The following is a 14,405-nucleotide window of genomic DNA, read 5'->3' on the forward strand; positions in this document are numbered from 1 at the left end:
TTTGAGTACTAAGGGATGTACGTGACAAGAAAGATACATGGATGGAGTTAACCGGCTTCAACATCCTCAACTACGAAAAGCTGATGTTATGTTAGAACTGGCAGAGGGTACCTGCAAATGTTTGGCTAGATCTTTACAGAAACTGGCACTCTACCTATGCAACACCCATGTGAAGCTCCTAAGTATAGTTTGTACTCCTCAACCTAAGTTGCCATTACAGATTCATGTCACCCATTCACCAAGTAATGCAGATCTCAAACCCAAGAAATCCTGAGTCTCTCTCTTTCACATCCTCTATCACCAAACAGTATTAGCTCTATCTCTGAAATATCCCAAATCTGACCACTTCTTAACACCTCTACGCGCAGTCCACATCATCCTATTTTCTTGCCTGGACTACTGAAGCATTAGCCTAGTCTTGCTCTCTCTTATTATTTGTCCTAGTCCATTTGCTACAGAACAAAGTGGTCTTTTAAAAATGAAACTGTATCTTAAAATCCTTCCCGTTAAACTTAGAATAAACCTAAATTATTTACCAAATCATTACAAGACTCCATGATCTGACACCTGGTACTCCATTAACCTTGTGCTTTCTTTGTTCACTACACTAGCCCTTTCGCTCTCCCTATAATACATTCAGTTCTTTCTTGCTTTCTCATGAATAAGCACTTTCCCATTTGCTGTTGTCTATACCTAAAAACCTCTCTATCAGATCTTTCCAAAGATTTCCCTTTCTCGACACTGAAGTTTTCATTCAAATACCACCTCCTCATAAGATAGCTTCTTTGCTCGATCCCTTAATCTGACTTGATTTTTATAGTATTTACTAGAATCATCTTATTTACTTAGTTGTCTGCATGATTATTCTTTCTTCATTAAAATGTAAGCTCCACGAAAACAAGATCTTTGATATTTGCCATTCTCTTAGCTCTTGGAATAGTATTTCACTCATGGTAGAGGTAGCTAACTAAACACTACCCTAATGCTCTGGTCATTAGACCCCTGAAATCTGTGGATTTAAACATTTGCTGTTTCTACTATGTGCTAATGGCCCTCTAGGGTCATGATATTCAGTAAGCAGTATGTAGGATCCAGGTTTCAAAGAAACTTCTGTTCTCATGTTAACATAGTTACACTTACTAGGTAATGTAATCCTGGCTCTACTACTTACTGCCTGTAAAACCTTGTGCAAATTCCTTAACCTCTTTCGGGATAGATGTGAAGATTAAATGAACTGATTCACATAAAATATTTAAATTAGCACCTGACACGCAGTAAATACATAATTATTATTAGTTTTGGGGAAGTGGTTGGGGTGGAATGTGAAACATGCCTATGCAAAAAAAAAAAAAAAAAAGAGTGAGTGAGTCAACAGGTGGTCCTAAAGGTGAAGGTGAAGATTACAGTCTAATGAACTAATGGTTTTCACCAGAAAATCATTCTTTTCTGATGGAAAACTGTATGCTATAGCTCTGTTCTTGACCTTGGAAAGTGGTAAAGATCTTGAGAAATGTCCCACAGTATTGTAAAGACTGTACTTCTTGAATGAAATCAATCAACAGCCTAGTAAGGTTCTCTTGCTTGATAAACCAGACCATTCCCAAATCTACCCCATGCTGTGGGTGTTGTTCCCACTACTAGAACAACCTTATCCAGTCTCTTCAAGGCCAATGACAAACATGACTTCATCTGTAAATCCTTTCCTGATTATTCTCCAAGATACGTGATTACTCCCACCTCTGAAATGTCCAGAAAACTCTACTACTTCCTTTGCTCTGTAGGAAAATAACTTGTGTACTTATCTACATTACATGTAGGAACCATATCTTGCTCATCATGCATTCAAAAAACATTTCTGAGTGCCTGTCATGTATAGAATACTAAGGATACAAAAGCAAAGGAAGACATGCAATAAACAAATGCGGCAACATACTAGCAGTATGTATTCTGTACAGAGATGGCAGAAAAGAGCCTCTACCACTATGCAGCATAACGCCATTATACGGCAGGCATTCAGTAAGTATCTATTAAACTCCTTTTTGAAGCTTTTCCTTACCACTTAGCTCACTGTGCTCTTCTCTCTAAACCCTAAGTCTGTCCAACCAATTCAGTATGATACGTTTCAACCTATGTATCAACACTGTAGGCTGTTATTTAACATTTTATATATAAATGTCTTGACCTCCCAAACTAATACCATGTGCTTCTTGAGAGCAAGAACTCCCAGAATATTAATTCAAGTATCTATTAAATGTTCCTATAATTTCTTGAAGCTACTAAAATCTGTCAATGGACTAACCACGCTATCAGTAGCATCACTTCTGAATCACCCCACCTGTGCTTTGGTTCTCCAAAAACTCATTTCAGTGTTGTTACAACAGGAGGCCAAATAAACGTTGGTAAGCATGAGAATGTGCCACTGCTCTCAAGCTGGGAGTCCAGATCCCAGAAAGACAAGTTTCTTTCTTTCTCCAGCTAGATGACTGGGTCCTCTGAGAATTCAGGTACAAGTGCGTTATCATGGACTCATCCTGACAGCTAGTTAACCTATGTGCCTATAAGACAGTAGGCATAGAGGAAGCACTCAGTAAATAGTAGTTGCCCTTTTCTCCAAAACTCTAAGTCTCTAAATCCTGTTGGTAAGAAAGTAAAAGTGACCCCAACTTTATTACCACTTAATTTTAATGCACTGAATATCAAGGAGAGATTAAATTCCTGGTTCCCAATTAATTCTGATCTAGTACAAGCTTTGGGGAGCCAAGGGGGTCTTTAAACTTATAAGGTACATCTAAAATCTTATGCACACTTGCAAAGAAAACAAGCAGAAAACATCATGTAACTTGAATATAAGATTTTGTTCAACGGCTTCTATAGTTATCATTTGGTGCACTGTATTCACATGAATGTCTAGATGAAAAATCAGTCACATACTAGGATACAATCAGACTATAAGGGGATCTGTAATCATACAAGCCCCTAGTGCAGCACTTTCTAGGCACCCTTATATATCACACAATTACTTCCACCCAAATCTGGCAAAATGTAGGTTTCAGCAGCTCTGTATCCATTCCAAGAGGAATGTCCTCCCTTGTTTAATCTCATTGAGACTGTTCTGGAGGATACTTTTCCTTCCACCTCTAAACTCTGTAATTATTAAGAACACAAAACAGATAGCAGACCCCTATTTTAATGGTAAAAATTCCTACTGAACTTTGCCAATCTGAATACAGAGTTAATGGCAGTATTCAATACACTCGTGAAGCAAAAGAACATTCAGTTGTATCAAACCTAACGTACAATTACAACTTGTTGCCATAAGAATAGTATCACTAACCTCTCCCACCTGCTATTCCTTCAACCTCCATCCTTTATGACAGTTAGCTCCTCAAGTTTTATCATTCTGACTAATTTATACTACTGAAACCAGGACCCTCAAGTCCCACAGGGTAGCTGGTGTTCTCTCTGACAAGGTGTATGTTCAGAGTACTCATCAGCTAACTGAGCTATATGGCCCTAGGGTGTATCCTAACAGATAGGAGAGACTGGGAATCCAGCCTCTGTCTTTTTTCATTAGTTGCAGTTTTCTACATCTGTACCCTGGAAAGGAATAACTGTACCCTGACTTGACACATTTCAGTTCCAACTGACCTAAGGTTCAATTTTCTGTAGACTAATACCTTCACTGTCAGTTAAAAGACTAAACTGTACATTGAAAATGCTGACTACAATTGCTATAGGAATACAGTCATTTAATATACTAAATTCCAAATGTCATATGTGATTTCTTTTTAAACTGAATACCATAAAATACTTTTTCTGATGAAAATAACTTTGCTCATTTACTAAGCTTTGATATCCCTAATAACCAGCACAATCATTTTACACAAATTAAGAAGCTAAATATCTAATACCAATAAAATAACTGTATTTCAAGCTTAACCCATTCTGTATTTTAGCCCAATTACAATTTCACATTTGCAGGTTAAAAAATGACATCAGATTCTAGAAGTCTATATAGCTGATTATATTGTAAAATAATTGCCATCCTCCTTCACAAAATAACCTTAGCTTCTCAAATATAATTTTTCTCCATTCCAGATCTATTTTTGGTTGCGATAAATTGTGGGCTTTAAAAAGAAAACAAAGGAAGTTCTTTGCAGTTACTCTATAGAAATAAAGGGTAGCTTTAAAATAACTAGGTATTTTCATAATAAGGGTTGCCAGGAAGGTGAAAGTAGTAGGTTTCATACTAAAACACAGGCTAAATGAAGCAAATAACTAGCTAATAATATCCCCTCAACAATTAGGATAAACATTTGTGAATAAATGAAGCAACACCTCTTTAACACAATATAAGCTTTTAAAAAATGTTTTCCACTTAATTAGAGGAAAACTGCTAATATTTGTAACCAATTAATGAATTTTATTTACTAATTCTATGTTAACAAAATTGCACACTACAGCAAAAGGAGGAGGAAGAAAAAAGTAGATGAAAGCTATATTTGTCTAACAAAGTAAGTTTCTTCCCCCTATTAAACTTCAAAATAAATCTAAAGAATGAAGTGGTCTGACAAACTATTCTGATACCTATCAAAACTTTATTTTATTATACTAGAAAAGGGTTCCAAATCAAATAACTGATTTTTATTTGAAGCTGGTTAAGATACTCAGTCATCAGATTGTTTTTTCCAGTTATTCTATGTCCTATAATCTTGGATGGGAATTTATATCCCTTTTAATACTCCCCTTCTGTTAACAGATGAGAGATCAGCAGTCTCTGACATTAACAGAGATAATAAAATCTTATTAATATTTAACAGTTTGGAAAATTAATGGAAAAAACAGGAAGATTTTATAACTTAGTTTTATAAAAATTTTATGTGATAATAATAGCAAACATTTATTGAGCGCTTACTATGCGCCAGGCACTGTGCTAAGCGCTATAAAAGCATTACAGTACTTAAAAAGAAATAAAATCTTATATGTAGAAAAAGCACTGAACTGTGAGTCAAAAACAAATATTCTATATCCAGATGAGGAAAACTAAAAGAAGAAATATTTGCTAAACAAAGAGCATTTTGCAGACTGTTAAGTAATGGTCCTTCATTAATAAAAAGGCCAAAACCCACGAACAAAACCACCCATTTAACTGACCAAACAAAAAAGTTTAAGTACCTCTAACTGAAAACATAGAGGAGGTCTATTTTTTTATTTGTTTAGCAAATTCTTCAAAAACATTGTACTGCAAAAGAACATACAGAAACAAACAATATACAAGTAACTTCCAGTCTTTCCTATACCCAAATAATAACAAATTTTGAATTAGAAAAGATCTGAAATAATGAGGTTTTCCTATGTTAAGTGAAATAAGAAAAACTGAAAATTAAAAATCTTTCCTTTTAAATCCTAGAACTGACCCAGAAGGGCAGCACTGGTTGTTCTTTATTTTGTAGCTATTTTTTTCCTTAAATAAAGCATCCCAGAATAAATACAAAATTCTTACTTTGTTGCCCGTATAAACTTGCCCCAAACTGAGACAGCTGACCTGATGTAGATGGTGATGCCAGCATCTAGAAACAAATTAATTATATTAGAGCATAAAGAAAGTACACAAAGCAATGCGTTTACACGTTATGAATCTGTACAACACATAGTATGTGAGAGCCAAACCACATTTCCTATTCTTCAAAAAAGATAAAATAAACATTACATAATAAATTCTGTGTTTCTTAAGAAAATATTACAATTGGATAAAATAAAAATGTACAAACAAAACTAATTTCTGATTACAAGGTTTCTCTTTCAAGTTACTCTAAAGAAAACTATAGCAGCATCATTATTTCACTTAAAAAACAAAAAAAACTAGGCTAACAAAAACATGAAGACAGTATCTCAGAAAGTTAGCCTCTATAAATTTAAATAAGTCTAATTATTGATCTTTAGATAATATATTAAGCTAAATTCTAAATTCAGTTTATGAAAAGTTGAAAATAAAATTACCTGAATAGACAAGTTTTGTTTTGTAAAAATATTACCCAACATTTATATATACAAATAGTTCATGTATAAAATGGGTAGAAAAATCTAACAAACATACAATCATAAAATAAATGGAGAGATGACAAAATACCAAAGGACAAGTCAAAATTACTTACAAAAATATATAGACTTGGTATATAACGTATACTGTTAGTGTGACTTTCATGGACTTTTTAAAAAAATGTTTTGTTTTACTTTATTTTTTATTTTTAAATATTTTATTTATTTATTTGACAGATAGAGATCCAAGCAGGCAGAGAGGCAGGTGGGGGGGGGCGGCCAGGTTCCCTGCTAAGCAGAGCGCCCAATGCGGAGCTCGACCCAAGGACCCTAAGATCATGACCTGAGCCAAAGGCAGGGGCTTAACCAACTGAGCCACCCAGGTGCCCCTTTCATGGACTTTTTTTTTTTTTTTTTTTTTAAAGAACGAAAGGAGAGAGCACAAGAGGGGAGAGGTCAGAGGGAGAAGCAGACCCCCTGCTGAGCAGGGAGCCCGATGTGGGACTAGATCCTGACCTCTAGATCATGACTCTAGATATGACCGAAGGCAGTTGCTTAACCAACTGAGACACCCAAGTGCCCTTTCATGGACTTCTTAACAGTGCCTTTCAATTTATTGCATCAGTACCTTTTTCCCTAATAGAATACACATTTTTTTTGGACGACATGTTATATTCATGGAACACGCTCCCTATATTTTTTATTTCCTCAAAGACACTGGCACTGCATGTGCAGTGCTATAAACAAAGTAGATACTTAAATTGAGTTAAATTAAAGCACATACATGCAAATACATGTTTAAGTACTCTCTTATATTAAGTAACCACCAAGACAATTTAACTAAAGACTTAGGCAATGTCATCAAAATTTTCATACCCTGTAGATGAAAAGAATGAATTATGTACCTAATTATACTCTAAGGCACAATGAGGTAAATCATCTGAAGTATCACAAAAGGAAAATAATTCTAAACAAGGGCGAGGTAACAAATATTTTACAGAGCAGTAACATCTGATAAGGAATCTTCCAGGCTGAGAATATGCAGTGAGTGTAGTATGATAAAAGTTAGTGACGTGATTAGAATACAAACAAAATAAGAAAAATTAGTGATTTCATAACAGGTAATTAGTGAGAGGAGATGAGGCATACACCCCTATGCACATGTGGACATACACAGAAGAATGGGAGAGAAAAAAGAGTATGCTGGGGCCAGATGTAAAGGGCAGATGACTACCAACTATGGCAATAAAAAGAAAAAAAGCAGTATTAAGGAAAGAAGTGACCTGATCTGGCTGTGCTTTAGGGAGTTAATTCCAAAGCAAAACTGGATGGAAACAGGAAGATACTAAACCAGAACAGCAGAGGTGGAACTACAAAAGAGGGGCCTTCTGGAGGTAGAAGCAACAGTATTTCAAGACCTGCTGAAATGGCTGAAGCATAGGGAAAAGGAGGAGGGTAAGAATTACCCGACAGGGAACTCTCAGGGGCTACTTTGGTTTCCAGTGAAGAACTGTGCTGACATTGACCATCGAAAAAACAGAAGGAGAAATATTCAAACGAGAGGTTTTCATGCTGTTTTCATGTCAAAATTCTAAGTTGTTGTTTTAAAAAACAGTGGTTTTAACAAATGATAGAAATCACTCTTCTGAGGTAGGGCCAAGTAACACTACTTTAAAACTAGCAGTATTTAAATAAAGTAACAAACTTTCTAAAGAAGCATCAAACCTTATAAATATTCCTTTTCAAATACAGAGGGTACACAATCTAAACAATTAAACTGAAAGAATACACATTTAATGCCTGATCAAGTTCTTTTGTTAGGTACAATCATCATCACTGTTAACCACATAACTGTAAATATCTCAAGCACCTTAAAGACTCCTTTCCAAATTGCAAAAACAAGATCAAAGAAAATGTATAATATACAGTAAAGCTTTAGTTGGTGACAGAAGGCAAAAGGTTTATATAAAACACTTAAAATCATGATATTGTTATCATTGTTAAGTTACAAAGAAAGTACAAGAGCAGTTTCCAAAAGAGACTGGCAAATGACTGTATGTGTTAGAATGTTCCACAATGTGCAGATTTTAGAATGGACCACTTAAAATTTTAATTTTCTCAGAAATTTATGTTTACTCAATATGTAAGTCCAAAGAACAGACATTTTAGTCTACTTTCTCACAAAGGTTATATATCTACAAGGAGTTACGGGTGTGCCAAGATAACAACCCTCTCAGCGCTAGGAAGCTAAGAGAGGGAGGCACAACATGAAGGTAGAGGGTAGAGAGGGCATGGCTCCCTGGGCCAAGTACTGGTGATCAAGAGCAGCAGAGTGACCCATTTGCCAGTGTGACATAATAACTACTATTATCTTCTATATGTGTGAGAGTACATGAGAAGGTTAGTGAACAATACTTTAAAGGAATATGAAAGTAGTTTGTTAAACTTCAGAGTTTATAGCCTTCAAAGCATCCACGGAAAATAAGCATTAATCAGTTCTGCAAACGGATGTTAAAATGACTGCCTCAAAACATGTAAAAAATGCAAAATATATAATTTCTTATTAAACCAGTTCCTAATGGTATAATTTTTAAACACTGAAAGCATGCTTCATGAAATATGTCAGTGCTAAAAATATAATTAACACATAATGAAGGAATGTAAATGGGATATAAATGCTATTTGAGAGGGCAAAGAAAATGCACAAGAAATGTACCATGGCACAGCAATAACTACAGTGAACAGACAACAGAAAACTTACATATTTACATACTGAAAGTTAATATAAAGACTAATTTCTTAGAGAAATATCAAAGTCTTAGATCAAGAGACACATTACGTAGGAATGCAATGTAAGCTCAGTTTTGGAGTTAAAAAAAAAAAAAAAAAATCTAGGTCTGAATCCTGGTTCTGACACTTACCTATGGGAGAGCCAGGCCTCTGTTTCTTTCCTGTTAAGATGGAAATAATACTACCTACCAAATAGAGTTGAAGTGAAGATTAAATGAGATAAACTATGGCACATAGTATGTGCTCACTATATGGTAGCAGCTGCACTAATAACCTAATTTTCCTCCCAAAGGAGGACTTCTTTTAACAGCAGTCAAAGGGTCATTCAACCTCTGGGGAATTTACTGCGTAGTACCCTACATTTATACTAATTTTTGTCTAAGAAACTAAAGAAAGAAGTTCATCATCACAAATTTCAGGTAAAATAAGCAGAGCTTGTGATCGTTCGTAGATGGGGGAAATGGGAAAAGAATTAAATGTTACATAATTAGTAGAACGCTGAAGCCACCAAGGATACTATGTTCCCAGTCCAAAACCATCATTTCAACTACACTCTTCCTCAGTTCTCAAACAATCTATAAAGTAAACTGTAGTCAGGCAACAACAAAAACCAAGAAGCAACTAGAAGAAACAGTAATGTGATTCATGATTCATGATGATTCCATGATGACCCAACAAAAAGCCCACTTACCCTTGATTTACTACATAGAATGTTAAGAAAAGTTAGTAAGCTAGAAACTATTTAAAAAATTATTTCCACTGTTACTAGATACAACTCTGAAATCCATGACCAAAAAAAGTTTAAAATTTTTTTGTTTTACAAATATATATATATTTGAAAACTTAATAAGCAAATATGGGCCCTGCCCTCAAACCATTAACACCACAAAGGTATCAATTATTCTGTGCTTTCTAATAGAGACCACTTCTCAATTATTCCCTCCAATAAATGTACCTTCAATCCTAAAACAGATTTTGGAAACATTAAAATCAGTCTAGTCAAGAAAGTATTTTCTCAATAACAAATTACTTCAAAATACAAGAAAGTTTGGTTAAATAAAAGTTCCCTGACCACAAAAGCAATTAAAAAATGAAGTAAGTTTTTAAATAACCTTTAAACAATTCACTGTATCATATTACTTAAAGGTGTGGTAATAACATAATTCTAAATTCTGTTGTTAATCCAGAACAAAAATAACAAAGTATAACTTCGACTATAACATATATACAAACGGGGAGGGAAAAAAAAAAAAAAAAAGAACCCACAAAGGAAAAGAAGTTCTAAACCTAGGACAGAATCTGAAGAACATTTTAAAATTAAAAACAGTATGGTTTAAAAAATGAAACCACTCATCACAATGACATCTAACTGACACACAAAGAAAGACTATAAGAAGACAATACATTAAAAAGAACAAAAGAAAGGAGAAAAGAAGGGCAGGAACAGTCAGATAAACAGTCAATAAGTCATAGGACCTTGTACCTTATGAATCAGATAAAAATAAATTATGGGTTTAACTCAGTATTTCAAATAATTCTGATTAAAACATTAATTTTTAAAAAGAGCATTTTTTAAAAGTGTACTACAAGCTGAAATAGTCAATGTAATTAATTCCTATTGGGCATTTAACATTCAAATTCTAAGTATGACAATGAACATCTTTATATTATATTGTCTAAGTTTTAGGTTAGAGCTCAATATACAGCAAGGCATAAGACTGAAGAAATGTTCACATTTTTAAAAGGCTTTCAGTACTCATTTCTAAACTGTTTTAGAAAGTCTGCATTAATTATAGTTCCACAGCAATTGCTTCAATGACCCCTCATTTTCTTCCTTGAAAAAAGCGCCTCCTGGGGCGCCTGGGTGGCTCAGTGCGTTAAAGCCTCTGCCTTCGGCTCAGGTCATGATTCCAGGATCCTGGGATCAAGCCCCGCATCGGGCTCTCTGCTCAGTGAAGAGCCTGCTTCCCTTCCTCTCTCTCTGCCTGCCTCTCTGCCTACTTGTGATCTCTGTTCGTCAAATAAATAAATAAAATCCTTAAAAAAAAAAAAAAAAAAAGGTGCCTTTCTAGTATAACAGAAAGTATCATTTTCTAACTATGAATTTTTAGTTATTATTGAGATGAAACATTTTATGATTCTTTTTGTACATATATCACAATCTGATAGATCTTTTAAGTATATCGTTTTTTATAAAAAGGCTTTTGTCTTTATATACGGAGCTTGAAGATTTTGTGAATGTCAATGAATTTCAAAGGTTTTTAGAAGATTCCCTTCAAATGATTTGACATTTAATTCCAGTTTCTTTAGAGTATAGTCTGATTTACTTACATTTAACTCTATTAGGTTATCACGGTCATAAAAATCTCCACATTTATATACATTCATTTTTTAAAGATTTATTTATTTGACACAGAGAGAGAGCACAGCAGGTAGAGTGGCAGGCAGAGAGGGAGAAGGAGAAAGAAGCAGGATCCCCGTTAAGCAGAGAGCCTAATGCGGGAACCCTGAGCCAAAGGCAGACGCTTAACCAACTGAGCCACCCAAGTGCCCCCATATTTTCTATTTTTAAAGGTGATTTTTTAGGTTTTTAGGTAAATAATATCATCTGCAAATAATCTTAACTGTTGTATTTCAGTATCAACTCCCTTCCCTCCCTTTAACAGATTCCCTATCTCCTGCACATTATTATATATAGGTTCTAAGAACATATCAGTAAGCCAGACAGGCAAAGTCCTTGCCCTTGTTAAACTTAAATCCTAGTGGAGTAGAGAGGATAATAAACAACTGATGAATACATACTTTTAGGTGAAGAGGTGTGATGACTGTAAAAATGCAAGAAAGAATTTAGAAGGATACAGTGGACGTAGTATTCATAGTATATACGAGGCTACTTAGGAAAAGAGAGAAGGTTTCTTAGGGAAGGTATTTTAGCAGGTACTTGGATATAATGAGAGAGAACCATGTGAAGATCTGAAAAACAAAGAGGAAAACTGTGCCAAGGTCTTCATGCAGAAAGGAATGTGAATGCAATGAACTGGAGAGTCAGCCAAGCGTTGACTCCAAAATGCAGTTAAATACTAATCATGCCAATGACAATAATGGTGAAAAAAAGTATCCTTATTTTATAACATAAAATATATAATAATATATATACATATTATAATATAATAATAATAATAATAATATACATATTATTTTATAACATAAAATAAGGATACTTTTTTTCACCATTATGTGATTTGCATTATAAAATATTGGTTATTAATTGGCCTGAAAGAAATCCTAGCAGCCATAACTGTTATAGGCTAACAAGTACGAAAGCTAGGTATGTGGGGCGCCTCAGTGGCTCATCGGGGTAACCTCTGCCTTAGGCACAGGTCATGATCCCAGGAGCACAGAGCACAGGCTCTGCTCAGTGGGGAGCCTGCTCCCTCTCCCCTTTCCTGCCTCTCTGCCTACTTGTGATCTTTGTCAAATTAAAAAAAAAAAAAAGCTAGGTATGCATTCAGAATGTTGCTATTTGTCAAAACAAGGAAGTGGTCTACTCTTACCAGTTTAATGAGTTTTTTTTAATGTAAGGAAAAGGTGTCACATTTTATGCCTTTACAGCATATATAAAAACAAGGGAAAAGTTTGTGCCTTTAAAATGATTATGCCTAAGAATTAAGTGAGTGCACAGACTCACAGGACTTTAAAATGTTAGCAATTAAAATACAAATATAGTTAAATATCTCTTAAGATGCTTAAATTATATAATCCCCCCAGAGTTGTCTATTAACATCTTATATGAATGCTTTTAATTTTCTATAATGTCCCCCAAAAGAAAGTAATTATGATAAAAAGGAAATCAAGTCTGTATCTGCCTATGATTTATCTAATCTTGAAAAACATTTAAATAACATATTTGTAGTATTTATAAAACTAACTGCATACTTCAAATAGTAAATTCAGCATTCTATAGAAAGATACAAATATATACAGGTATCTCTGGATATAAAAGGCCTTGGAAAGGGAAGTAGTCCTGAAAAACTATTTCATAATTTAATTAATAGAGTCACATAAAGAACAGCTTCCCAAATACTTTTACAACCATGCATATGACAGAGTTATATTTTATACTTTATGGATAAGGTAAATCAGGATTTTGTTTGTAAGTGGCTTAAAGACCAAATCACTGGCCAGTTTTTCTTTCATAAATTAGAATTTGAAATTATTTTCTCACTGTTCCCAGAGGAAAAAAAATTACAAAATTATCCCAGTCATTTATGTTTAAAAACTTTCTCTTCAATTGTTTTTATCATAAAATAATAATTGCTATCTGCAGATGATATACATAACTATGTTAAAAAAACACAAAAGAATCAAATGGAGTAATATTATTATTATTCATACTAGTAGCAAAATTTACTTAATATTTACTATCTGGTCTTCTAAAAGTTTTGCACACAGTTATAACCAGCCATGAGTCATATACTATTATTCCTATTTTATAGATGAAAAAACTGAAACATAGAGACTGAGTAACTTCCCCAAGGACAGCAAGCTAGTACATCATGCGAATGAGATATAAAATCAAATAGCAGGACCTACAGAGCCCATGTTCCTGTTCCCATTCAACAAAAACTAGTTAAGAGTTTTGTTAGGTAGCTGGTTATAAAATAAACACACACACAAGGTATTCTCTATATCAATAAAAAACAAATCAGAAAAAAGTAACAAAAATAAAACGCTACTTATTTAAAAAACATAAAGAACAGAAACAGGAGACCTAGACTTCTGAAAAAAGGTAATCAGCAGTATAAATGTTTATAAAGGACGTGAAAGACCTTACCTAAGATGTGAACAGTCTATAAAGCACAGCAATTCAACTATGTTGTAGTTCTGCCATAGAATCAGTATGAGAAACAGAACAAAAGAGTTGGGAAACAGGCTCAAGAATGCATCAGACATTAAAAGATATTAAGGGAGGATTTCAATTAGCCTTAAATGAATGCTCTAACTCAAGGGTGAGCAAATTACTTCCTACAGGCCAAACCTAGAACACTGCTTGTATTTGCAGGTACATGTAGATCTTTTTTTAACTTTTTAAATGGTTATATAAATACCCACATAATATACTATTATCTGGTCCCTTATGGAAAAGTTTTCTAACCTGTGATCTAAATTGTAACTGATGTTGGGACAATTAGATACTGGACATGCTCACTGAGAAAGTGGGGGAAGAATACAGGGAAGAGAACTGGGCATCATTATAGTCACACCTTAAACCAAAATACCTTTTTTTTTTTTGGAGAGAAGAGAGAGACAGAGAGAGATTGTTGGTGGGGGAGGGGCAGAGGGAGAGAGAGAATCTTAAGCAGGCTCCACACCCAAAACATAGCCCCACACAGGCGCTCAATTTCACAACCCTGAGATCATGACCTAAGCCAAAATCAAGAGTCAGATGCTTAATCAACCGAATGAGCCACCCAGGCACCCCAACCAAAATACATTTCTAAGGCAGCTAAGTTATATCTGAAGAGTGAGGCACAAAAATGCTAGAAGAAAATAGATGGAAAAAAGTCTAAGTATGA

General features: G+C 34.4%; 1 protein-coding gene across 8 annotated transcripts in view; it reads right to left on the minus strand.

The window, feature by feature from the left end:
- CNOT2 (CCR4-NOT transcription complex subunit 2) overlaps nucleotides 1-14,405 on the minus strand; it is a 120,190-nt gene that overhangs the window by 29,187 nt on the left and 76,598 nt on the right. For all 8 annotated transcript variants that reach the window (XM_044226633.1, XM_044226638.1, XM_044226632.1 and 5 more), the window contains one exon: nucleotides 5,504-5,570. In XM_044226633.1, the coding sequence (XP_044082568.1) occupies nucleotides 5,504-5,570 (67 nt within the window). The remainder of the gene's footprint in view (nucleotides 1-5,503; nucleotides 5,571-14,405) is intronic.

This window comes from Neovison vison, chromosome 12 (genome assembly GCF_020171115.1).
Source record: "Neovison vison isolate M4711 chromosome 12, ASM_NN_V1, whole genome shotgun sequence".
NCBI classification, from domain to species: Eukaryota; Metazoa; Chordata; class Mammalia; order Carnivora; family Mustelidae; genus Neogale; species Neogale vison.